This window comes from Oncorhynchus gorbuscha, linkage group LG18, assembly GCF_021184085.1.
Source record: "Oncorhynchus gorbuscha isolate QuinsamMale2020 ecotype Even-year linkage group LG18, OgorEven_v1.0, whole genome shotgun sequence".
Lineage (NCBI taxonomy): Eukaryota > Metazoa > Chordata > Actinopteri > Salmoniformes > Salmonidae > Oncorhynchus > Oncorhynchus gorbuscha.
The window spans coordinates 70593416-70620390 of NC_060190.1; the positions used below are offsets into that span (position 1 = coordinate 70593416).

Genomic DNA, 26975 nt, shown 5'->3' on the forward strand with positions numbered 1-26975 from the left:
TAACTCACTAAAATTGTTTTTATTTTTGTTCAATGTACATGCTGGAATAGATGTGTCAATTAATCAACTATTTTAATCCATATGTTGATTGATTTGTCTCAGATTTTTTTATTTAAATTTTACCTTTATTTAACCAGGCAAGTCAGTTAAGAACATATTCTTATTTTCAATGACGGCCTGGGAACAGTGGGTTAACTGCCTGTTCAGGGGCAGAACGACAGATTTGTACCTTGTCAGCTCGGGGGTTCCGAGCCTTCCGGTTACTAGTCCAACGCTCTAACCACTAGGCTACGCTGCCGCCCCAAATGATGATAAAATTATTCGATTTTAGCTGCCCTAGTTTCTCTAGTTATGGTGCTTTTGTAACAGTATTTCTTCCGTCCCACTCCTTGCCAACCCACGAAGCATTTCACCCATCGTTCCACAAAAGCCACAGCCCTTGCAGAGCAAGTGGACAACTACTTAAAGGTCTCAGAGCGAGTGACGTCACCAATTGAAACTCTATTAGCGCACCGGTTACAGTCACCCCCCTTTTGAGCTCCTCCTTTTCCGCAGCAACCAGTGATCCGGGTCACGGCACCAATGTAACAGTATTGCTTCCGTCCCTCTCCTCGCCCCTTCCAGGGCTCCTCAGCACACATCAACAACTGCCTCCCACAAAGCACCGTTACCCATAGTTCCACAAAAGCCGCAGCCCTTGCAGAGCAAAGGGAACAATTACTTCAAGGTCTCAGAGCGAGTGACGTCACCAATTGAAACTGTTTTAGCGCGCACCCCGCTAACTAGCTAGCCATTTCACACCGGTTACACTTTCGAGACAACTGGGAACTCAGGAGAAAGAAGAAAAAAACAGTTCAAATTATGACGTTGTTGATATTCAAGTCGGGAAGGCGGAGCTCTAGAAAGATACCCGAGTTTCTGACTTGGATTCCCGAGTTGTTTGACCATTCACAACGATTTCCCTTCCCCAGATTTTCGAGTTCCCATGTGTTGTTGAACGCGGCAGATGTACATATTGTAACCGCGAGTCATTTTCTGATTGCGTCACCAGAAAGCGTCACATTCTCAAAAACCGTTTGGTTTATTGTGTTTATTTAGGGTGGATGTGCCCCGGCTGCCATCGACCCTCAAAATGACCAAATTACAGTTTTTAAATGTATTTTTGACCGAACGTTTGATGTTAGCCGCCCAAGAGATATATAAGCAAGTGGAAGAGACAATATTAGAATACCAAGAAGAAATAATCCAGGGAAAGAGAGAGAATGATCAATTGAGACGCAAGTTTGGGATTCCATGGCCAGGTTGGTAATGCAGCTAGCTAACTACGTTATTTGAATAACAAACTGTGCTAATGAGGATAATGAGCACACATTATGTAGCTAGTTATGTATTTGTTCTGAAATATGCCCTTATGAATGTGCTTTGTTTTAGCTAACCAACTATGACTGTGTTATATGCCAGTGGCTAGCTTGGCGTGTTAGCTAATGTAGCTACTGTATCTTTGTTTTCTGCAGTGCAGTCAGAGAGACGGCTAGCTAACGTTAGCATCCATGGCTAGAAAATCGAGAAACACTCTTTTCACGCCACGTCGATAAGGAAGTTACTTTTTCGTAGCAGGTTAGGAGACTGCGGTTAAGGTTAGGAAAAGGTTTAGGGAAATGCTCTCCTAACCCATTACGAAAAATGTTCCTTGAATGAACATAGTTGTCAGTACATTCTGTGTATTCTGTTCCTCAATAGCTAGCTACTACAACTCAGAACTGTGTGGTAGCAGGTCGTGATAGCTCAAGTAAAGGTGCTTTGCTAACGACATTACATTTTCCCTCCTTGACTTTCAGACCGAGAGCCCTTTGCTCCTGTAGAATCTGAGGAGGAGGGAGGCATTGGGCAAAAGCAGGAACCAGAGCCAAGTCAGACTATGGAGAAACAGGAGGGAAGGACCAGGAAGGAGGAAAATCAGTTTAGAGGACCGGACTCTCAGTCTATATTCACTCCTTCCAATGGAAATGATGACTATGATCAGAACCCACCTCAACACACCTCACTCAGTCAGTTCCAAACTCACACCGGGGAGAGTAGAGAGGGAGGCTCTCTGTCCAGCTCATCAACATCCAAACCAATCAAAACAGAGACTGAAGGACTGGGTGTTTGTCCATTTGATCCGTCAAGTGACCCCAATACATTCTCTTCGTCAGTGAACCTTGACCTTTCGGCAGCACATAGTGAGAACAGTGTAAGTATGATGGGGGTGGAAGGTGGTGAAGGACTACTGTCAGGGTTTGAGGCGCTACAGATACCACTACACATGGAACAGTCCCTTCAAAATCACCACAACACAGCATTGTGTTGCAAGGTGTGTGGGAAACCCTGTAGACATATGGGCCATTTAAACGCACACATGCAAATGCACATGAAAGAGAAGCAATTTCTTTGTGGCTTGTGTGGTAAGTCCTTTAGCTCGTCGGGAAGGTTGAAAGGTCACCAGAGGATTCACACAGGGGAGAAGCCCTATCAGTGCCATATCTGTAGAAAACGGTTCAATCAGACCGCACACCTGACGGTACACCTGAGAGTCCACACAGGTGAGAAACCGTTCAGTTGTCCCGTCTGTGGGAAGAGCTTCAGTCAGTCCAACAAGGTGAAAAGACACCTTGTAACACATTCTAGGGACAGGATGTTCCTACCAGGCCTATGAGGGAGATGCGGTAGATGTTTAAGTGGAAATGTACAGGATAGGGGTTATAACTCTATTTCAAATCCATTTCAGTGTAGGAAATGATTTGAAAATGTTTAGGCTAGTTATTTATGAGTTTAGACTAGCTATTTATAATAATGTGTCTAATCAAGCATTTTACCTAAATGGCATTGCAATTGTCAAAAGGTATTTTTACATTGTTACGTCTACAAGTACTGAAACAGAATATTCTGTAATACATTTTGGAAGTCAATGGACATAAACATCCAAACTACTTATTGTATTTTTAAAGCATGAAACCAACGTGTGATTTTGGTGAAATTAGTTGTTGGGCAGTTGGATGTAAATGGGATGTTTTGGACATTGTTGTGTTGTGTATTTTGGTAAATAAATGTCAGAATTCTTGAAACAAACCATCAGATTTTTCGTTTTTATTTAGTGGTGGAGGTTTGGATGATTGTCATCCCACAAAACATTAGATGTCAAGAAGATGTTAGAAGGTGAAAAGTTGGGTGAATGAGCGAAGCTGGTGATTCAACGGAAAGAAGCAACCCTCCAAAGCGGGAGAGCTTCATAACTGCTGAAAATCAGCTAAGTCGGATGACTTAAAATATTCATTTAGTCGAGCTCAGTATGTACAACTCTAGAACTTTGTAGAACAATAGAACATAGAATCTATCCTGGGGACAGGATGTTGTCAACAAACAACTACTCTGGTCTCGTACCCCCTCAACTGCCTGAATTATGTGATGTTCTAGAATGAAAAACCATTGGTAACAACTATAATAAACATGAAAGAGTGCATGTTTATCCTTTCTTCCTATGTGGGTTCCAGGACTATGAAAACACGGATGACTTCTGGTGCTGTGCGGTGTGGAGGGAAGGCCAGGAGGAGGTGGAGGGTGTGGTTCCCAGTACCTGGGTGGTGGGAAGGAAGGTCCTGTGGCCTCCAGCCAATGGGAGGAAGGCTCTGAAAGAGAGACACAAGCCAGGAGCCAATTGGACGACATATGACCTTGTTAAGGTCAAACTATTCTCAGGTACTGAAGCGTCTTACCTACCACTTACACGATGTTGAGTTTTTAGTGGTTATGTTTGATGTTTAAATACCTCATTAAAGAATTTCCCCTAAAGTTCTCAGAAAATCAAGTGCACTAATACATGTGAAATGTAAATAAGCTCCTTGTAGTGTGTCACCCCAGTGACTGAAAGAATAACTGTTTCATGATCCCATATCCCTCTTTAACTCTATTTGTGCCAAACTACCAATTCTCAGAATGCTCTCAGGGAAGCTGCAGCTACACTCTTAATGTGTTGAGAAATCTGTTGTGTAATATTTTTAATTGTATAGAACTGCCTTCATTTTGCTGTAGCCTGAATCTGAGATCGAGTTACCCTGTATGGTTTCAGAATCTCTGGAAGAGTGTGAAGGCTACAGTAGGTCCAGTGATGAGCTCACTGACAACGGAGACAGTGAGCCCAACACACAAAAGAAGAAGAGGAAGAGGAGGAAGAGAAGGACGGGTGAGGGGCACGTTACCGGTCAGTGTGAGATAGCCGTAACATAGACATTGATAAATTAGGATTGTTTCTGTAAGACAGTGTGTTTGACGAACATTTGATTTCCATCAACTTTTACAAAAGGCACTGATCAGATACCTCAAGGAGGACCCAGTGGAGATGGAAGGATACACACAGGTGACAGAATCCTTAGAGAATGTATTGGGCCACCGTGTTGTACTTTCACTAAACTAGCCATATGTATGGAACACAATTCTGTAGCTGTACTCATTGCCTGTTTATCCAAAGGTGTGTCAGGATCCTCAAACTCTCCTCCTCTGAAGAGGAGAGCGATGACGAAATCTGGAACCCTGGAGGAGAGTTCTGGAGCTCTAGAAGCAGAACCTCAGCTGGATCCGTCTGAGCTCAGAGGGCAAGTTTCACTGCATCTACCGGTGTTCCCATTGGTTTGTCACACAAGTGTTCTATGTCAGTTTGAGGCATTGAATGTGTTCTGATCAATCTCTTTTGATGTTATTACAGCCTTGACGACACACTCAACAAGGAGAGCTACCTCATAGAGGGACCACACTCTTCTGACGCATGTGAGAGAAACAAAGGCTGTCTAATGGTCCTGTGTGAATGTTGCCCAAAGGAGGATTGTTTTATTATATGTTTTTTAGGGGGTAGATCAGCTTTAAAATTGCAAATAGATTGCAGACAATTACATTAATGGAAGCTACATCACTTCCAAGTCCCAATATATTTATGTGCACGTAAATACATATGTGTACAGTACCAGTCAAAAGTTTGGACACCTACTCATTCAAGGGTTTTTCTTTATTTTGACTATTTCCTACATTGTAGAATTATTGTGAAGGCATCAAAACTATGAAATAACACATCATGTAGTAACCAAAAAAGTGTTAAACAAATCAAAATACATTTTATATTCATCAAAGTAGCCACCCGTGGTGTTGATGACAGCTTTGCACACTCTTGGCATTCGCTCAATCAGCTTCATGAGGTCGTTACCTGGAATGCATTTCAATTAACAGGTGTGCCTTGTTAAATGTACATTTGTGGAATTTCTTTCCATTCTAATGCGTTTGAGACGATCCATTGTGTTGTGACAAGGTAGGGGTGGTATACAGAAGATAGCCCTATTTGGTAAAATACCAAGTCCATATTATGATAAGAACAGCTCAAATAAGCAAAGAGGAACAACAGAGTCCATCATTACTTGAAGACATGAAGGTCAGTCAATCCGGAAAATTTTAAGAGCTTTGAAAATTTCTTTAGGTGCAGTCGCAAAACCCATCAAGCGCTATGATGAAACTGGCTCTCATGAGGACCGCCACAGGAAAGGATGACCCAGAGTTACCTCTGCTGCAGAGGATAAGTTCATTAGAGTTAACTGCACCTCAGATTGCAGCCCAAATAAATGCTTTGCAGAGTTCAAGTAACAGACACATCTCAACATCAACTGTTCAGAGGAGAATCAGGCCTTCATGGTTGAAGTACTGCAAAGAAACCACGAGTAAAGGACACCAATAAGAAGAGACTCTCGTGGGCAAAGAAACACGAGCAATGGACATTAGACCTTTGGAAATATGTCCTTTGGTCTGAAGAGTCCAAATTAGATTTTTTTTGGTTCCAACCGCCGTGTATTTGTAAGACGCAGATCTTGATCTCCGCATGTGTGGTTCCCACCGTGAAGCATGGAGGAGGAGGTATGATGGCGTGGGGCTGCTTTGCTGGTGATACTGTCTGTGATTTATTTAGAATTCAAGGCATACTTAATTAGCATGTCTACCACAGCATTCTGCAGCGATACGTTATCCCATCTGATGTGTGCTTAGTGGGACTGTCATTTGTTTTACAATGACCCAAAATACACTTCCAGGCTGTGTAAGGGCTATTTGACCAAGAATGAGAGTGATGGAAGTGCTGCATCAGATGACCTGGTCTCCACAATCACCCGACCTCAACCCAGTTGAGATGGTGTGTGATGAGTTGGACCGCAGGGTGAAGGAAAAGCAGCCAACAAGTGCTCCGTATATGTGGGAACTCCTTCAAGACTGTTGGAAAAGCATTCCTCATTAAGCTGGTGGAGAGAATGCCAAGAGTGTGCAAAGCTGTCGTCAAGGCAAATGGTGGCTACTTTGAAGAATCTAAAATATAGTATATATTTTGATTTGTTCAACACTTTTTTTTTGGTAACTACATGATACCATATGTGTGATGTCATAGCTTTGATGTCTTCACTATTATTTTACAATGTAGAAAAGAGTAAAAATAAAGAAACCCTTGAGTGGGTGTGTCCAAACTTTTGACTGGTACCTTTAAAAAGATATATATTTTCCTTTATTACTTTCTAACTCTACCACCCCTCCCCTAACACTTAGTCTTCTACTAGCAGCTTATACACACTATATACATTTTATGGGCACAGGTTTATTTTACAATAGTTATATGTTTGTTTTTTCTCCTGTCCTTCCTCTAACCTCAATCTCTCATCTATTCTTTTAACTAAAGTTCAGAGTCTATATGCGTTTTACAGACACAGTATGTTTGACATTAGTTATCTTGTTATTATTCCAACCTTCATCTCCATTCAACCCCTCCCATCGATCTCTTAACAACATCCATATTGGATCACTTTGTTGTGATGTTTCACAAACGGATTGAACCTTTCTATTCTCATCATTTCTACAGATTGTAAATTAAAAATACATTTTTTTGCTAAAAGTATTATTATATTATTGACCGATTTTGACTATGACTTTTCAGATCACCCAGTACATTTACATTTAAGTCATTTAGCAGACGCTCTTATCCAGAGCGACTTACAGATTGGTGCATTCACCCTATGACATCCAGTAGAACAGTCACTTTACAATAGTGCATCTAAATCTTAAATGGGGGGGAGGGTGAGAAGGATTACTTATCCTATCCTAGGTATTCCTTAAAGAGGTGGGGTTTCAGGTGTCTCCGGAAGGTGGTGATTGACTCCGCTGTCCTGGCGTCGTGAGGGAGTTTGTTCCACCATTGGGGGGCCAGAGCAGCGAACAGTTTTGACTGGGCTGAGCGGGAACTGTACTTCCTCAGTGGTAGGGAGGCGAGCAGGCCAGAGGTGGATGAACGCAGTGCCCTTGTTTGGGTGTAGGGCCTGATCAGAGCCTGGAGGTACTGAGGTGCCGTTCCCCTCACAGCTCCGTAGGCAAGCACCATGGTCTTGTAGCGGATGCGAGCTTCAACTGGAAGCCAGTGGAGAGAGCGGAGGAGCGGGGTGACGTGAGAGAACTTGGGAAGGTTGAACACCAGACGGGCAGCGGCGTTCTGGATGAGTTGTAGGGGTTTAATGGCACAGGCAGGGAGCCCAGCCAACAGCGAGTTGCAGTAATCCAGACGGGAGATGACAAGTGCCTGGATTAGGACCTGAGAGTCACATAAGACTTATTAAAACAACAATACTAATGATAAGCAAAACACTTAGGAGAATTAAAAGTATACATTAAATCCCTTTTTAATGAGAACATTCATCTTGCAAGAATCTATATAATACATTTCACACTAACCCTTTCTTATAAGCAGGATATTTTTTAATTGACATTTTCTAGAAGATTTTACCAAAACACGAGACAGGTTAAAACTGCACATTTAAAAATCTGAATGTTCCAAAAGAAACCCTAGACGTCTCCACATTGGCTTGAAAGGGTAAATGGAGGTTCATCAGCGTACAATGACACCTTTTGTTGTTTTCTAACCCCTTTGATATTATTGTTAATAGCTGAGATTAATGGCCGTAATACGCTTAACAATATATATTAATACGTTACAAGTTTTACTCAATCTTATATAGTTGTAAGAGAGACTACATAATCCTACTATATGTGAATTACTTCATTGGTATTTCCACTTTCTTTTTTTAAGGGATTCTGTTTTTCCAACCTCTCAGTCCAGAGAGGGAACATTCCTAAGGTACGTGCTGCAGCTGAACAATGTAACCTTTGCATTACTAATGCCAAGGCAGATGGATAGGAAGTAAGAACACACTCTGATGTAAGTGCTGTGGAATGAAGTATCCTCCCTTTTTTGAAAAATGTTTTGCGTGTTTATAGTGGACAGGATATGATGGGAAACCTGCTGAATTCAACCCAAAGTTTTCCTCTTCCAAATGACCGTGAGTATTCTCTTTATTTAATCAATCTGGTCAGTCACACAGAAATGCATAATGGCCTGGTTCACGGACCCAGAGTACGCCTATTTCAGGATTTAAAGCCTTCTCCATTAGCATGCATTTCAATCCAGGTGTCGGTTTAATTTGAATCTGGGAACCAATAAAGATTACATTGTGACTCTTCCATCTCCAGAGTTCCAGGAGCAGGTCCTGGGTCTGCTGGTGGACATCAGACAGTCAGTGTGGGATCTAGGAGGAAGGGTGGGAGTTCTAGAACACTGGGGTGGTTCTAGGGGTTCTGGAACAGATTTCCATTTTGACGTGTGCAGAACCTACGAGGACATGGCCAACCTGGAGAAAGTTCTAGAGCCTCCTGAGGTAGCTGCCCAGATGGTACGTGGATCTGCAGAGCATTGAGTGATACGCTAGCATTACAATGACAGTGTTGTTGGAACCCCAATGTACACAAAATAACTAGTTGTCTTTGTTTGTATGTTTCTCAGAAACAGTTCCTGAGCAGGATCGGTGGGAACACCTTGAGGGAAAATGTCACCAGGGTGATGGAGAGGTGGGTACTGGACACACACACACATTTTTGGAATGCTGAAATACGGACTCTGTTCTCTTCTTAGGCTGATGACCAATGAATTGATGAGTACCTTCAACATGAAAGGAAGGAAAGGAACCAAGAAGAGTTTTCTCACACACTCCCTCAGTAAAATCATTATTGGTAAGAGTTACCTGACTCAATAGTTAATTTCAATGTTTCGATCTGAAAGTCCGTCAGACCACGATGATGACGATCATTTTACTGCAGAAGTATTACATATATTCCTTGTTGATGCCTCGTTTTAATGTGATTGAATGTCCACTTATCTTGTGTTCTCTCCTCTCTGAATCTTTCAGACAGCATCATGATCACCCACCCGTACGCCACAGAGTCTGCTGTGATGCACCTGATGGCCAACGTACTGAAGTACGCCCCAGACCGACGCGGAGGAGGAGGCAGACCCCCCAGACAGTCACCCCAGGTCCCCCATACCCAGAGACAGCAACACATCCAACAACACATCAACATCAAACAGGAGCAAGACTATTAATGCCTGGACACCTTCCTTCTAGCCTGCGTACCAGTCGGTTTGTGCTATTATTGTCATGCCAAGGAGTGGGATGATAGCACAGACTGGTACCCAGGCTACCTTCCTACTCTACCTGGGTCATATTCACTAGTAGTCACCAAACCAGTGTTAATTTCGTCAACAAAAATAGTGACTAAAATATTCAGCAAGCACCTATTTTTCAGTGGCAATTGACAAGACTATAACTAAATAAATAGACCCAGAAAAAGAACTAGAAACAAACTAAAATTATATTTCATTCCAGTTGACTAAAACTGGACGAGAATATATGATCTGACTAAAATCAGATAAGTGGACTGGCAATAGTTTTTGGAGATATTGAGAGCTTTTCTGTGATAAGCACAATTAATATTAGCAATGGGTAGGACTTGCCACATCACCTGGTGAGCTGGGGGGGCAAGCGATGAGTGTGGACAGACCAGCTCCACTCTGCCTTCGATTATACACATTGCTCAGGCGACTCTCTTGCTTCCTCGTAGCTAACCAGTCACCACCAGCCTTCTGGGTAGCTACCCGTTGTCTGGTTAAGAAACACAAGCTGCTTTATAAAATGAAAAATAATAGCAGCGTTGAGTTTAATAGTAAACAACAGTCTAGCTCCCTTGAGTTTAGAAAAGTAGGCTGTCTTTGGTATTTGTAGTCTCGCTCAACCCTCCCACTTTCCCCACTGCATTTCATAGCCAGGTTCTGTAGCTAAGACTCCCTCTTTTCCTCAGAGAAAATGGCTTGAGAGATTACCTTTCAAAAGATATGAGTCATAATACTTGGACCAGGACTCGCTGGGTCTCGGGAGTCCAGCCACAGGGACTTGAACTTGAGCACAGAGGACTTGGGACTCGATTGGGATTTGAGGTTTAATGACTTGACTACATCACTGGGTGAAATGGCAACCGCAACCCCCCCCTTCTACTTCCTGACATCAGTGTGGCATCTGGGAAATGGTGAGAACAATGATGTGACGGAGGTGCAACCCACACTACTGTGTCAATACGTGATAGTACCTCGCCCCCTCCCTTTCTCTCCTCCCACCATCCCCCCTGCGCTTGTGTGTCTGTTTGTTTTTTATGTAATGTATAATATCTATGTAGGCTGAATTAGGAATTTACATGGCCCGTTAATACTTAGATATGTTTATCATATTTCTGCTGCTGGGAAGACAATAGGATGTTATGCAGAACAATGTTTGTAGGACAAGGCTATGTATGTTTATGCACATGGGAGTCTGATTTATGTTTACTATGTGTTAATGAGGCAATACAAATGTGATGTGACTAAAGGGCATTTAGTTGACAAGAAAAACTAAACTAAATCATTATTCAAATAACAAAAATGTGAGTGAGACTTAATTATAATTTAGTCAAACTGACTAAGATTAGTCTAAATCTAAAAAATAGTGCCAAAATGAATACTGTACCAAACTGACTGAAACGGGTACTGCTTGGTCCCAGATCAGTTTGTGTTCTTGACAAGCCCATCGCTATCATTGTCAAGCCAAACATGAAAATTGCATAAAAAGATTGCAAGAGAGCAGACACAAGACTGGCATTGCATCCAGGCTAACGCCTACTGTACTTTAGGCCTACCTGATGTACCCTCAGCCACCTTCCGCTTTAATGTTTCACATTTATTATACATGCACTGTATATCATCATTATTTGCCTTTTTGAATTTGATATTGAATTTAGGATTAATTTAAGCGGTTTTTAAATTATGAAAATTAATTTTTGGAATTAATTATTGGAAGTAGTATTTTATAATGTACAAAGCCTTGACTCCTGGTTCTAAATAAAATGCATGCCTTGAGTTAGCCACCGTGTGGTATGTGGTTTAAATATATTTGGTGAAAGGGAAAAATGTGTGCAGGTAGTATAATGGATAATAAAGTAGACGAGAACATGATTGTATATCAAAGAGATTACAATTGAAAGTTATGTAGTTTGCTGCATATTTATTCATGTTTACTGAGAAGATATACTCGCTTTCTTTGAAGATATGGTACATATTCTGCTCATAGAAATCGATAAAGATAAAAGATCAAGTAGACGTTCTTCCATTTCTATGGTAGACGCGCCGATAAGTGTCTGGCGCGCTGACGTCATTTCCGTAGAGTGCAACGTGCATGTTTGACAACAAGCTCTACGTGGATTTCGGGAAGATCTTTTGCCCCTAAAATCGTCCAACGATGACTAAATTACAATATCTGAATGTGTATCTGACTGAGCGTCTCATGCAAGCTGCTGGGGAAATACTAAGAGTTGTAGCAGACACAATATCCGAGTACCAGGAAGAAATATCCCGGACAAAGAGAGAGAACAAATACCTGAAACGACAACTGAACACACCGGTTCTATCGCTGGGTATGTATCAAGCTAGCGAAGTAGCTAGTGTAGTTCCCATTTTATTTAGGCCTTATCTTGCTTAGCTAGCTAACTAGTGTGTTAAAGAACCTACCCGAATTGTATTTGACAATGTACTCTATAGGGAAGACAGCATCCCGTTTCACGAGCCAAAGTGTAGGCTTGGTCTCTTGTCATTTACTTGATGAAAGTCTGTCTCATGATTCATTGGAGGCTGTTATTACTGTCATTACATTATGTCTTTTGTCGTCTTTTCCTCTCAGCCCCTCAGCCCATACTGTCTTGTGTCTCGGAGCAGCAAAGTCCACCTGAGCAGCAGTACTGTGAGGAGTGGAGCCCCAGTCTGGGCCAGGAGGACCTTGAGACCACACAGATTAAAGAGGAACAGGGTGAACTCGGGACCAGTCAGGAGGAAGAGCAGCTTCAAGTACCGGAGTCTGATACCAAAGAAGACTCCATATCTACTCTTCCCTGTGTGAAAAATGATGAGGACCGACCTCAGCCTTCACATCTTTCCAGAACCGAAACTGTGGAGAACAGAGTCAGGGAGTCTCTACTGACCAACACAACTGGACAGATCAAAACAGAACCTGATGGCTATGGAGTATCACTATCAGAACCAACCAGTGACTCCCCTCAGTCTCAGCCCATCTCTGAAGTAAGTCCAGTCTCTTCTAGAACACAAAGTCAGAACACTGAGAACACAGAAAGTGTTCCTATTGTTCTGAGAGATCTAGAAAGGAGACCAGAGGAGGATACAGACACACACTCATGTACTCAGTGTGGAGCTGTGTTCTGTGAGCTATCCCAACTGGAGGCACACATGCCATCCCACACAGCACCACACAGTGGTGACACTAGTCACAGGCAAATCCTCTGCACAGTCTGTTGGAAGTCATTCACCTCTACCAGTTACCTCAAGGTCCACCAGCGTTCTCACACTAAGGAGAAGCCCTTTCACTGTGGTGTGTGTGGTAAGAGCTTCAGCTACTCAGGGAAGTTTAGGGAACACCAGCGGATTCACACAGGAGAGAGACCTTACCGCTGCCATGTGTGTGGTAAACGCTTCAACCAGTCAGCCCACCTGAAGGCCCACCTGAGGGTACACACAGGGGAGAAACCCTACTCCTGTCCTGTCTGTGGGAAAGGATTCAGTCAGTCTGGACAGATCAAGGGACACCTCAGAACTCACATCCAAGGGAGGTAGAATAATGATAACTTGGAGTGGAAAGAGCCCATGAGTGGATAAACAGTAACCTCGGAAGCCGCCTGATCTCACAAGCTTACGTGAATGGTTTGCTACCACAGAATCAGTCTGGTAATTACGAGGCTAGATAGACAGAGCCTTCTGTTCTCAAAGTGCCCAGCATTTGGGAAGAGAAAGAAAGAAATACATTTCTTATTTTCAGTGCTACCAATTCTACAGTAACAGTACCTTAAAGTATTCACACCCCATGACTAATTCCACATTTTGTTGTTACAGCCTGAATTCAAAATGGTAATTACGAGGTTAGATGGAGCCTTCTGTTCTCAAAATGCCCAGCGATTGGGAAGAGAAAGAGATAAAGACATTTATTTTCAGTGCTACAAATTTCACATTTAATTATAAGACTAGAGGATTATAGAATGTGTGATTTTTTTTATTTTTAATTTCACCTTTATTTAACCAGTTAGGCTAGTTGAGAACAAGTTCTCATTTACAACTGCGACCTGGCCAAGATAAAGCATAGCAGTGTGAACAGACAACAGAGTTACACATGGAGTAAACAATGATGTGTTTTGGACCCATAACTGAGGCACCGTATATCTGAATTTATTTAAGAGAGCTTCTTAATAACATGCTATGAAAAGACTGAGCTCATCCCCTGTATTGCTCGGTGACACTAACTGTGTTAGAGTAATATAATGTTAATTTTGGTGTTATCTCCCTTGATTTCCTCTTGATGATTCCAGTTGGAGCTGATTGGTCTTCTTGCAAATAAACTAACTCTGTCATATTGATTAAGTATGTGTTGGAATGTTTATTTCTGAATGTCTGTTACTGAATAAAACAAGTGGTCATATCAGGTCAACAAGCTAGAGTGATCAGTGGGTCTGTTAGACAACTTGTCCTCACCAATGTTGTTGTAATACTATGTTTGAACACTAGATGGTACACTTGAATTATTTCTCCACAAAAGTGTTACAATGTTAAATATTATTTTCCTTATAGGTCCTGCCTAGCAGCATAGTGTAAAATCTAGAAACCAACGTATTGTGAAGTTTATACATAAACATTCCATGGTTTTAGTAGGGTCCCTCTTATATTAGACATATATGATAGAGCCATAGTTGAATAAGGCAGTGCTTACCTAAGCTCATTGGATGTCATAAGGTGAATGCACCAATTTGTAAGTCGCTCTGGATAAGAGCGTCTGCTAAATGACTTAAATGTAATGTAAATGTAAATGATTTGTTTCTTTGTGCAAGAAATAAGTTTACTTCAAGGGGTCTCAACTTTGACATTGCAGGGGGGCAATCACCATGACAATCATCACCCCATTAACCAGTGTTATTATTTATCATTATGCCATCATAAAGCAGAGCCATTACACCCCCTCTCCTCGATAGAGCTAATCAGAACGATAACTGCCGCTGTGCAGACAGCAGCATCAAATGAGGTGGAGTATTCATGCTATGCTATGTTAGTTGATAGCCTCATCACCACTGTAATGGAAAGCACAGGCATTCCTCCTGAGTTCAGCCTAGTTGATTTGATTTTGAGCTGTCTGTCATTATGACAATAACTAAATCATATATGGGTCTCTCGTGGGACAAGGCACAAGACAGACTCAAATGGCAGCACATTGTTGCAGTCTCTTGTCCCACCCAGAATGAAAAAGACTGAGTAAGTCATCTGTTTCAGTCCCAGACTTACATACATAAAACATTTGAAATATGGCCAAAAGTAAGCTACATGAAAAGTGCAATGCTGTTAATATGTTATTGTGGGTTTTCAGTGAATTTATGTAAATCACAAAGCTCATCTGCATTGTGTGGTGCAGGTAAATTCTCAGCAACAAAACCCACTGGGCACAGATTTCAGCTCAACATGTACATTTGATTTACATTTGGCTGAGTTGTTATCTAACCTAAATTCAATGTGATTTTTTTTTTTTTTTTTTAACCACGTCAAAAATTCACCACAGAACCCAGGTCTGGTCTGGTGTGCACTGTGCGTAGGATGAAGGGCCTCACACACGGACCCTGTAAAACATATTGGATCTGAGCAGCAGAAGGAGGCGCGGCGCATTGAGGGACGTTGTCAACGGGCTGTAAACTCCTCTCCTTGACCCCACCCCCTGTCCTCTAGGGCCTGCCTTGCACTGGAGATACTCATCATATACCTGCAGGGAAGAGAAGGGAAAAGCTTTTCAGGAACTGTTTATCACAGTGTTGTAAACAGAGAAGGACTAACCCACTGGGCATTTCTGTTTCAATGTTGTTTGCCAACATATTGTGACATGGAATCAATGTGGGAAATACATTGGATCTGAATAAAGTCCTCAACCAGTACAGTTTTCATCTCATTTCAACCAGTACAGTTTTCATCTCATTTCAACCAGTACAGTTTTCATCTCATTTCAACCAGTACAGTTTTCATCTCATTATAACCAGTACAGTTTTCATCTCATTTCAACCAGTACAGTTTTCATCTCATTTCAACCAGTACAGTTTTCATCTCATTTCAACCAGTACAGTTTTCATCTCATTTCAACCAGTACAGTTTTCATCTCATTTCAACCAGTACAGTTTTCATCTCATTATAACCAGTACAGTTTTCATCTCATTTCAACCAGTACTGTTATCATCTCATTTCAACCAGTACTGCTATCATCTCATTTCAACCAGTACAGTTTTCATCTCATTTCAACCAGTACTGTTTTCATCTCATTTCAACCAGTACAGTTTTCATCTCATTTCAACCAGCACAGTATTCATCTCATTTCAACCAGTACAGTTTTCATCTCATTTCAACCAGTACTGTTATCATCTCATTTCAACCAGTACTGTTTTCATCTAATTTCAACCAGTACAGTTTTAATCTCATTTCAACCAGTACAGTTTTAATCTCATTTCAACCAGTACAGTTTTAATCTCATTTCAACCAGTACAGTTTTCATCTAATTTCAACCAGTACAGTTTTCATCTCATTTCAACCAGTACTGTTATCATCTCATTTCAACTAGTACTGCTATCATCTCATTTCAACCAGTACTGTTATCATCTAATTTCAACCAGTACAGTTATCATCTCATTTCAACCAGTACTGTTATCATCTAATTTCAACCAGTACAGTTTTCATCTCATTTCAACCAGTACTGTTATCATCTCATTTCAACCAGTACTGCTATCATCTCATTTCAACCAGTACAGTTTTCATCTCATTTCAACCAGTACAGTTTTCATCTCATTACAACCAGTACTGTTATCATCTCATTTCAACCAGTACTGCTATCATCTCATTTAAACCGGTACTGTTTTCATCTCATTTCAACCAGTACTGTTTTCATCTAATTTCAGCCAGCACAGTATTCATCTCATTTCAACCAGTACAGTTTTCATCTCATTTCAACTAGTACTGCTATCATCTAATTTCAACCAGTACAGTATTCATCTCATTTCAACCAGTACAGTTTTCATCTCATTTCAACCAGTACTGTTTTCATCTCATTACAACCAGTACTGTTATCATCTAATTTCAACCAGTACTGTTTTCATCTCATTTCAACCAGTACAGTTTTCATCTCATTTCAACCAGTACTGTTATCATCTCATTTCAACCAGTACTGTTTTCATCTCATTTCAACCAGTACTGTTTTCATCTCATTTCAACCAGCACAGTATTCATCTCATTTCAACTAGTACAGTTTTCATCTCATTTCAACACTACCGTTATCATCTAATTTCAACCAGTACTGTTTTCATCTCATTTCAACCAGTACTGTTATCATCTCATTTCAACCAGTACTGTTTTCATCTCATTTCAACCAGTACTGTTTTCATCTCATTTCAACCAGCACAGTATTCATCTCATTTCAACCAGTACTGTTTTCATCTCATTTCAACCAGTACAGTTTTAATCTCATTTCAACCAGTACAGTTTTAATCTCATTTCAACCAGTACAGTTTTAATCTCATTTCAACCAGTACAGTTTTCATCTAATTTCAACCAGTACTGTTATCATCTAATTTCAACCAGTACAGTTATCATCTCATTTCAACCAGTACTGTTATCATCTAATTTCAACCAGTACAGTTTTCATCTCATTTCAACCAGTACTGTTTTCATCTAATTTCAGCCAGCACAGTATTCATCTCATTTCAACCAGTACAGTTTTCATCTCATTTCAACTAGTACTGTTTTCATCTCATTTCAACCAGTACAGTTTTCATCTCATTTCAACCAGTACTGTTATCATCTCATTTCAACCAGTACTGTTTTCATCTCATTTCAACCAGTACTGTTTTCATCTCATTTCAACCAGCACAGTATTCATCTCATTTCAACCAGTACTGTTTTCATCTCATTTCAACCAGTACTGTTTTCATCTCATTTCAACCAGTACTGTTTTCATCTCATTTCAACCAGCACAGTATTCATCTCATTTCAACTAGTACAGTTTTCATCTAATTTCAACCAGTACCGTTATCATCTAATTTCAACCAGTACTGTTTTCATCTCATTTCAACCAGCACAGTATTCATCTCATTTCGACCAGTACAGTTTTAATCTCATTTCAACCAGTACTGTTTTCATCTCATTACAACCAGTACTGTTTTCATCTCATTTCAACCAGTACAGTTTTCATCTCATTTCAACCAGTACTGTTTTAATCTCATTTCAACCAGTACTGTTTTCATCTAATTTCAACCAGTACTGTTATCATCTCATTTCAACCAGCATTGTAAACATTGAAATTATGGTAAAACTTCAGTTTAAATACATTGACTTAAACTGACTAACAGGTTGTTACAATCTAATTTCAACATACATCATCAGAATTATGTAAATGTTGAAATTGAGTGGAAAATTGTACATAGAAACAAACAATATTTTTCATCCTATATTCAATTGGGTGGTTGAAATTGTTGAAGTTTAGATTTGATTAGATAGTTGATAGTAAAATGGAATGTTTGAATTAACATCATTGTTTCAACGTCATGCTTTCATCCTAAATAAAGAGGTATGTTGAAATAAAATGTGATGCGACAGTCCAACGATTTCTGGCTGACCAGTGACTCTTACTGAGAGAGCAGAGAGAACATAGATATCAGAGAGAGAACAGAGAGCAGGGTAATGGTTAGTGAGTACTCATTGTGTGTCTGTCTGTCCTGGTCTTTCTGACCTTTGCCCCCAGTCTCCACAGCAGTAGTATAGGCCATAGCCCACTGCACTGAAGTGCGCCAAGCTCCATGGCGCTGCAGACAATGTAAGGTATACTGGTTTTGCTTTTCCTACGTAGAGATGCAGTCAAATATATTGGCAACCTTGCACTTTACAATGGAGCGGAATGTTTTGTGTTTTCTTTTCAAAACTGGTTGATTGCCTATTTTTACTTTGTAGGCACCGGCCATTTACCACAGGGGAGATACATTACACAGTAAACAATGATAATTGTCCAGGACAATTTTTTTCTTGATCCTGTGTACATGTAAACCCCAAATGTATTTTACATTAAATGTATTTGAGAAGAAACAGTGAATCATGCAAGGGTGCCAATATACAGTATTTGACAGCATCTGTATATTGGACAAAAGACCATGCAAACCTGTTATAATGTAGTAAATATTCTGTTCTGTCTTTTGTTAGTATTTTTTACTTGGATAGAAAGTAACAGCCAGTGAAAGGTTTTACTGAGAAGTGTTGTGGCTACTATATTGCTGGCTGTAACGTATTCCATCACTGTTTTTAACCCCTTTGTAGATTGATTGGTTTTTCAGAACAACAAGAAGCAAACAGAATACCAAACGGGAAACAGGACATTGGGCTCCTGTTATGATGTGGGGAAGTATATTCTGTTTGTCTTTTAGCAATGTTGGGTCCAATTCAGGAAATACACAGACATTCCAATACTCTACAATGCTTTTCAAAGGAATTGAAATTTGATTTAATTAATGAATTGGATTGGAATTGACCCCCATCCTGGTTGGATGAAGACGCTGAGGCAGTGCTAGGTTTTACTGTCAAGTGTTATGTGGCCACAGTATTCTGTGGTAAACCCTGTCTGTGGTAGGTGAAAACATTGACTCATTCACCCTCATTATCCAGGTTCTCTGGTGGTAAAGGAGATATGAACTCTCCAGAGGTGGTAAAGGAGATATAAACTCTCCAGAGGTGGTAAAGGAGATATAAACTCTCCAGAGGTGGTAAAGGAGATATGAACTCTCCAGAGGTGGTAAAGGAGATATGAACTCTCCAGAGGTGGTAAAGGAGATATGAACTCTCCAGAGGTGGTAAAGGAGATATGAACTCTCCAGAGGTGGTAAAGGAGATATGAACTCTCCAGAGGTGGTAAAGGAGATATGAACTCTCCAGAGGTGGTAAAGGAGATATGAACTCTCCAGAGGTGGTAAAGGAGATATGAACTCTCCAGAGGTGGTAAAGGAGATATGAACTCTCCAGAGGTGGTAAAGGAGATATAAACTCTCCAGAGGTGGTAAAGGAGAAACTCTCCAGAGGTGGTAAAGGAGATATGAACTCTCCAGAGGTGGTAAAGGAGATATGAACTCTCCAGAGGTGGTAAAGGAGATATGAACTCTCCAGAGGTGGTAAAGGAGATATGAACTCTCCAGAGGTGGTAAAGGGATAAACTCTCCAGAGGTGGTAAAGGAGAACTCTCCAGAGGTGGTAAAGGAGATATAAACTCTCCAGAGGTGGTAAAGGAGATATGAACTCTCCAGAGGTGGTAAAGGAGATATGAACTCTCCAGAGGTGGTGGTCCAGAAAGGAGATATGAACTCTCCAGAGGTGGTAAAGGAGATATAAATCCAGAGGTGGTAAAGGAGATATAAACTCTCCAGAGGTGGTAAAGGAGATATGAACTCTCCAGAGGTGGTAAAGGAGATATGAACTCTCCAGAGGTGGTAAAGGAGATATGAACTCTCCAGAGGTGGTAAAGGAGATATGAACTCTCCAGAGGTGGTAAAGGAGATATGAACTCTCCAGAGGTGGTAAAGGAGATATGAACTCTCCAGAGGTGGTAAAGGAGATATAAACTCTCCAGAGGTGGTAAAGGAGATATAAACTCTCCAGAGGTGGTAAAGGAGATATGAACTCTCCAGAGGTGGTAAAGGAGATATGAACTCTCCAGAGGTGGTAAAGGAGATATGAACTCTCCAGAGGTGGTAAAGGAGATATAAACTCTCCAGAGGTGGTAAAACTCTCTTCCTTTCTCTCTTTATTTGTTCTATTTTTCTGCCTTTGTCTCTCTCTTGTCGCTCCCTGTATCCCCCCCGTCTCTCAGATAGGAAACCCACACATTTCACACTAGTCTGATGTCATCACCTCATATCTCAGACATACCCCACTGTTCCTGTCTAACCCTTTTTCTCTGCATCGATCAACCCTCCGGCCCCAGGAGAGCGAGATGTTATAGTCCCAAATCTGTTTGTGCTCTTGCCAAGCCCATTGCTATCATTGTCAAGCTTAACATGGCAATTCCATGAGGAGTTGGCAAGAGAGCAGAAGCCGTGCAAAGGGAAGGGATCACTGCCGCTGCCTCCCTTTCCTACCAAAGGCACATGAATTGAGGAGCAAACTGAAGGAGAGAGGAGATTCAGCAACACTTGGAGGACAATGGAATTCAATTTTTTTAAAGCATATTCATTGCTGAAAGGAGAACCAGAGCATTAACAGCTTAAACAGACTTCCAAGTCATCTATGCTAACACCTGGGTTGCTCAATCAAAATGGTTGCTTTTCCCTTTGATATTTTAAGTGTAAACTGTGCTCCAATATTGAATTTTAAAAGCCTATTATATTAAATGCTTTTTTTGATTGAATTCCATTGTCCTCCAAGTGTTGCTGAATCTCCTCTCTCCTTCAGTTTGCTCCTCAATTCATGTGCCTTTGGTAGGAAAGGGAGGCAGCGGCAGTGGCCTTTAATATAGACCTCATATTGTTTTATAGAAATAAAGGCTAAAATGCCTAAATTTAGCATTTTGACATGTCCCTCTGTCAACACTTGTAGGAAGATTTTAACCCACTTTAATCCCCACATTTTCACCTTCATTGTAAAGTCCTAGTTATTTTGTTGCTTCGACAAAGTCACGTCTGAAGATGATTTATTTCATGAAATTAGTGATATATTTCTGTCTGAACTGAACTCTCATTTTAATATGGCGAAAAACTATTTATTTTTAAATATTTGTTATCAAAATAAACATTGAACATCTAATAGTTCAACCATAGAGTAAAAGCAGGAGAGCTGGTTCTACTACTTTTTTTAAAATGACAAATTCTGCCATTTTGTGGTGTAAAACTGAGCGTGTCAAGGCCAACACGTCAACCCTGTTAGCCACAGATAGACAGACTAGAAATGTTTTAGCAATGTCTTTTTGTTGTTGTTGTGAAGCTTGCATTCAATTGCCACTTCCTTCCATTCCCACTGTCTCACAAGGGGATCACAAGTGATGCCTGATTTAAGAAAAATTCATCAACCCTGTTATGGGTTGGCACTTACTATAGTCTCTCATTTATTCTTTTTCATGGCAGAATGTTAAAATTGTACCTGTATTCCAGTCTGTTATGTTAGCTAAACACTCACTCCTTGTCATGGCCAAAGAGACTGCCAATTTTGACTTGAGCTAGCAATTTTTGACAGACTGGGGCTTTTCAATGAGTGTGTGACCAAACTTTCTCTTCCTGTTTTTTTTCTCCAAACTGGCTGCCATCAAAATTGGCACCTTTTATGGAAGAAAGGTAAATGTGTGTAATTATATTTTTTTGTGAGTTTGATATTCAAATAGTTTCTAGTAAGTAAATATCTCAGGAGGAGTTTGAGTTTTCAGAGCAGTGTAATATTTTTTCCCCACATTTAGTAAGACCTTAATAAGAGCTTGTTTATAAAGGATGTGCTATCTATGTTTTTCACCTACTGTACTCATTTACTGTCATATTAAATGTAACATATTTACTATCAACTGAGTCCTAAACACTGGTGGACTTATCATTCGACAGAAGAGGCAATTGCCTCAGGCCTCACATCAAAGGGGCCTCATGAGAGATGGGCAATTGTTTTTAAATAATATGAATTTTGTGCATGAGGCCCCCCGTGTCACGCTTGAGGCATAAAACAAATATAGAAAATAAACCCCATCAAAATCTGTCTGTTTAAGTTAGAGATGTGTTTTTTTCATGAAAACAAAACAATTGCTAAGGTTTGGGTTAGGCATAAGGTCAGCAGTGTGGTTAAAGTCAGGTTTAGCTTTAAAATCTAACTTTAAGAAGATAAATTGTAGAACTATGCAGGGTTTAGCCGTACTTATGACTTTGTGGCAACTAGTGACGAACCCTTCTGCTGCAGATGCATTTTTTCGATATAGCCAATGTTGACTTTGTGGCTGTGGTACTAGTGACAACCTGTGGAAGGTGGCAGAGCTACAGCAGTGTTTCTCAGATCAGGAGACATCCCGAAAACTGGTCTTCTCACGAAAACATCTGTTGCGTCCGAACGCCGCTACACACTAATACGACACCTATATGGAACGATGAGACCCTCGTGAACACAGGGTTGTTCTCGGTTTAGCTCTATGACTCTCACAAGTTTCACAAGACTCGTCTGAAGGTAACCCAGTACCTGCAGAAAAATTGCTGAGCGGCCTTTCAGGTTATATCGATATAGGACTCGTTTTACTGTGGATATAGATACTTTTGTACCGGTTTCGTCCAGAATCTTCACAAGGTACTTTGCTGTTGTTCTGGGATTGATTTGCACTTTTGGCACCAAAGTATTCATCTCTAGGAGACAGGATCCTTCCTGAGTGGTATGACGACTGTGTGGTCCCATGGTGTTTATACTTGCGTACTATTGTTTGTACAGATGAACGTGGTACCTTCAGGCATTTGGAAATGGCTCCCAAGAATCAGCCATACTTGTGGTGGTCTACAATTGTTTTTCTGAGGTCTTGGCTGATTTCTTTAGATTTTCCCATGATATCAAGCAAAGAGGCACTGAGGATGAAGGTAGGCCTTGAAATACATCCAATTAGCCCACTAGAAGCTTCTGAAGCCATGACATAATTTTCTGGATTTTCCAAGCTGTTTAAAAGGCACAGTCAATTTAGTGCTTGTAAACTGTATTAAAAATAAAAAACAGAAATACCTTATTTACATAAGCATTCAGACCCTTTGCTATGAGATATGAAATTGAGTTCAGGTGCATCCTGTTTTCATTGATCATCCTTCAGATGTTTCTACAACTTGCTTGGAATCCACCAAGGGCTGTTGCAGTGACCGAATAACTGCCACACCTGCGGTCCCGAGTCATGAAGTCAAATTCCTCGTGACCGTTTAGGCATCTTCAAGCTCTGACGGTCATTAGTAGTCTACTAAACTTGCTAACTGCCTGGTACTCAGGACTCTATTGTCCCTCTAATGACTCTGTCATCAATGCAAATGTATCCTAAAATCTAATCAAGCACTTCATGAGAGCCCATGAGCTCATGTTGCGCAACACTTCTATAGGCTGTGAAATTACACGAGAAAACAGAGTGATGGCCTCTATTACAAGAGGAATTGGATAAAACGTTGTGTCTGTCCTCACTTGTAGCCTGTGATAAAGACCAGATCACGTGATGGACGGCCATGTGAGTGAGAAGTGTTTCACAGCAGGCAGCACTCAGGGAGAAGGGTTGCAAAAGGCATGGATTTTTTAAGGTGCATTATGGCCACACAAAGGGGATGCCACCGGGAATTCAAGCATTATCAAGTGCTTCTCTAATTGTGAATGAGAGGTGTGTACAGCCTTCGCAAAAAAAAAACATGCCTTTCAAGCGACTGTTTTCTAATCATCATTAGCCTTACAGTGTATTAAAAATCTAAACATATAGACCAATGTTTCTAGAACAACTAAAGTTACATTAATAACTCTAATTTAAGTATAGGAGTACCCATTTCTTTGTTAACTGCTCAACACAGAATTGCTGCATGTGCGCACCTCAAATTGTTTGGAGAAAATATCCTTTCTATTTTGTTCAGCTTTGTTCAATTGTATTCTTCATACTATAAAATAATGCCACGGAATACTTAGCAAATCTTGTCTGCTAAATGAACTAGTGTAGCCCACAGCCATATGGCATAGCCAGATCAGGTCCTTGGGTTCTTTTTCTCCATCCCTAGCAAGCACAGCTGATTAATCAAATTGCATTTTAAACTGAAGATCGGACTGGAATTACCCACCACTGAAACATAAGGAGAACTCAGATAATGCTATTCAGTTCTTCTGAAATAGACTACATTATCTTCACCATAGTGTTTCTTAAAACCTGTCTAAAATAATAATGGATTTATTGTGAAGGTGTAGGCTTTATTACATGGATTTAATAGACTTTTTTAAATGTAGATGATCCAAATGTCTGCAGACTGGCCTCTGCCTGGGCCTCCAAATCAATATGTCCTCCCTGGTCGCACTGTCCACTAAAGTGCACATGTAATAAAAAATAAATACAACTTTTTTTTTCACCCTAACACTTATGTGGATGTTATACTCTACAAAGACTTGACTTCTGGTATAAAATACAAATGGATGCCTTGATTTACAGTAACTGTTTGATCTATTATCTGCTGTATAATGTACTGGCATATATAAGACTAATATTAGATTATTGTATATCAATGGCATTGCAAATTAAGGTGATGTAGTGTGCTGCATAAAATATTTTTCGTTTGTTTGAAGATCTAGAAATCGATATAGATTAAAGATCCATTCTATGTTCAGGACATTTCTATGGTGAACCCGCGCACATGTGCCTAGCGCGCTGACGTCACTTCCGTGCAGTACAGCGTTCATGTTTGACAACAAATTTACGTGGATTTTGGGAAGATCTTTTCCAGCTTAAATCGTCCAACGATGACTAAATTACAATATCTGAATGTGTATTTGACTGAGCGTCTCATGCAAGCTGCTGAGGAAATACTAAGAGTTGTCGCAGACACAATATCCGAGTACCAGGAAGAAATATCCCGGACAAAGCGAGAGAACCAATATCTTAAACGACACTTGATCACACCGGTCCTACCGCCGGGTATGTAGTAGCAAGCTAGCTAAACGACTGTATTTTCTTCTCATATGCACGAGTTAGCTACATAGTTAGAAACGTGTTACATTGTATTCTACAGAATTTGACTCTGTAGGGCAGATATAGACACATAGCTGCCTATGCCATTCCCAGAACAAACTACACTTAGCTAACGCAGTGGTGGTCTTGTCAATCAAGAGTCAACAACTGTCATTACTTTCATTGATCTCAATTTTAACTTGTCTTCTTTCCACCAGCCCCTCAGCCCATTCTCTCTTGGGTTTCAGAGCCGCAAACTCCCCCTGAACAACAGCACTGTGAGCAGGAGTGGAGGCTCAGTCTGGGCCAGGAGGACCTTGAGACCACACAGATTAAAGAGGAACAGGGTGAACTCGGGACCAGTCAGGAGGAAGAGCAGCTTCAAGTACCGGAGTCTGATACCAAAGAAGACTCCATATCTACTCTTCCCTGTGTGAAAAATGATGAGGACAGAGTGGAGAACAGAGTCAGGGAGTCTCTACTGACCAACACAACTGGACAGATCAAAACAGAACCTGATGGCTATGGAGTATCACTATCAGAACCAACCAGTGACTCCCCTCAGTCTCAGCCCATCTCTGAAGTAAGTCCAGTCTCTTCTAGAACACAAAGTCAGAACACTGAGAACACAGAAAGTGTTCCTATTGTTCTGAGAGATCTAGAAAGGAGACCAGAGGAGGATACAGACACACACTCATGTACTCAGTGTGGAGCTGTGTTCTGTGAGCTATCCCAACTGGAGGCACACATGCCATCCCACACAGCACCACACAGTGGTGACACTAGTCACAGGCAAATCCTCTGCACAGTCTGTTGGAAGTCATTCACCTCTACCAGTTACCTCAAGGTCCACCAGCGTTCTCACACTAAGGAGAAGCCCTTTCACTGTGGTGTGTGTGGTAAGAGCTTCAGCTACTCAGGGAAGTTTAGGGAACACCAGCGGATTCACACAGGAGAGAGACCTTACCGCTGCTACGTGTGTGGTAAACGCTTCAACCAGTCAGCCCACCTGAAGGCCCACCTGAGGGTACACACAGGGGAGAAACCCTACTCCTGTCCTGTCTGTGGGAAAGGATTCAGTCAGTCCAGCCAGATCAAGAGACACCTCAGAACTCACATCCAAGAGCGGTAGAATAATAATAACTTGGAGTGGAAAGAGCCCATGAGTGGATAAACAGTAACCTCGGAAACCGCCTGATCTCACAAGCTTACGTGAATGGTTCGCTACCACAGAATCAGTCTGGTAATTACGAGGCTAGATAGACAGAGCCTTCTGTTCTCAAAGTGCCCAGCATTTGGGAAGAGAAAGAAATAAAGAAATTTCTTATTTTCAGTGCTACTAATTCTACAGTAACAGTGCCTCAAAGTGTTCATACCCCTTGACTAATTCTACATTTTGTTGTTACAGCCTGAATTCAAAATGGATTTAAAAAAGAATAATAATCTCACCCATGTACACACAATACCCCATAATGACAAAGTGAAAATATATTTTTGAAATGTATTGAAAATGAAATACAGAAATATCTCTTTTACACAAGTGTTCACACCCCTGAGTCAATACTTTACAGAAGCACCTTTGGTGGTGATTACAGCTGTGAGTTTTTCTGGGTAAATCTCTCAGAGTTTGCACACCTGGATTGTACAGTATTTGTCCATTTTATCATTTTAAAAAATAGTCAAGCTCTGTCAAATTGATTGTTTATCACAGCCATTTCCAAGTCTTGCCATAGATTTTCAAGCCGGTTCAAGTCAGAACTGTAACTAGGCCACTCAGGAACA

At 40.8% G+C, this 26975-nt stretch overlaps 2 protein-coding genes across 5 annotated transcripts; both read left to right on the plus strand.

Annotated features, from left to right (window-relative positions):
• The first annotated feature begins 1016 nt into the window (after positions 1-1016).
• LOC124003050 lies at positions 1017-9904 on the plus strand. 2 transcript variants are annotated; one of them, XM_046311044.1, is made up of 13 exons: positions 1017-1301; positions 1839-2233; positions 3531-3735; positions 4106-4219; positions 4340-4393; positions 4505-4628; positions 4739-4800; positions 8131-8179; positions 8320-8381; positions 8572-8771; positions 8882-8946; positions 9011-9108; positions 9285-9904. In XM_046311044.1, exons 1-13 carry the CDS (start codon positions 1133-1135, stop codon positions 9476-9478), a joined length of 1791 nt encoding a protein of 596 aa, XP_046167000.1. In that variant the 5' UTR covers positions 1017-1132; the 3' UTR covers positions 9479-9904. The 2 variants fall into 2 exon arrangements, with proteins under 2 accessions (XP_046167000.1, XP_046166999.1); XM_046311043.1 differs by having other exon boundaries at positions 1018-1301; positions 4106-4237.
• Positions 9905-11630: 1726 nt separating this feature from the next.
• On the plus strand, positions 11631-26670 carry LOC124003052 (zinc finger protein 397-like). 3 transcript variants are annotated; one of them, XM_046311045.1, is made up of 3 exons: positions 11631-11874; positions 12138-12451; positions 25696-26670. In XM_046311045.1, exons 1-3 carry the CDS (start codon positions 11700-11702, stop codon positions 26323-26325), a joined length of 1119 nt encoding a protein of 372 aa, XP_046167001.1. In that variant the 5' UTR covers positions 11631-11699; the 3' UTR covers positions 26326-26670. The 3 variants fall into 3 exon arrangements, with proteins under 3 accessions (XP_046167001.1, XP_046167002.1, XP_046167003.1); XM_046311046.1 differs by lacking the exons at positions 11631-11874; positions 12138-12451 and adding an exon at positions 24922-25160 and having other exon boundaries at positions 25412-26670; XM_046311047.1 differs by lacking the exons at positions 11631-11874; positions 12138-12451 and adding an exon at positions 24922-25160 and having other exon boundaries at positions 25442-26670.
• The last annotated feature ends 305 nt before the right edge of the window (positions 26671-26975 follow it).

What these genes read in the sequence shown, in the direction of transcription:
- LOC124003050 (XM_046311043.1), top strand. Translation starts at nt 1,133, where the DNA reads ATGACCAAATTACAGTTTTTAAATGTATTTTTGACCGAACGTTTGATG. An exon ending in TAAGGTCAAACTATTCTCAG is followed by an intron (nt 3,736 to 4,105) that starts GTACTGAAGCGT and finishes GTATGGTTTCAG; the next exon opens with AATCTCTGGAAGAGTGTGAA. An exon ending in AGATGGAAGGATACACACAG is followed by an intron (nt 4,394 to 4,504) that starts GTGACAGAATCC and finishes GTTTATCCAAAG; the next exon opens with GTGTGTCAGGATCCTCAAAC.
- LOC124003052 (XM_046311045.1), top strand. Translation starts at nt 11,700, where the DNA reads ATGACTAAATTACAATATCTGAATGTGTATCTGACTGAGCGTCTCATG. An exon ending in CACACCGGTTCTATCGCTGG is followed by an intron (nt 11,875 to 12,137) that starts GTATGTATCAAG and finishes TTTTCCTCTCAG; the next exon opens with CCCCTCAGCCCATACTGTCT. An exon ending in TGACCAACACAACTGGACAG is followed by an intron (nt 12,452 to 25,695) that starts ATCAAAACAGAA and finishes ACAACTGGACAG; the next exon opens with ATCAAAACAGAACCTGATGG.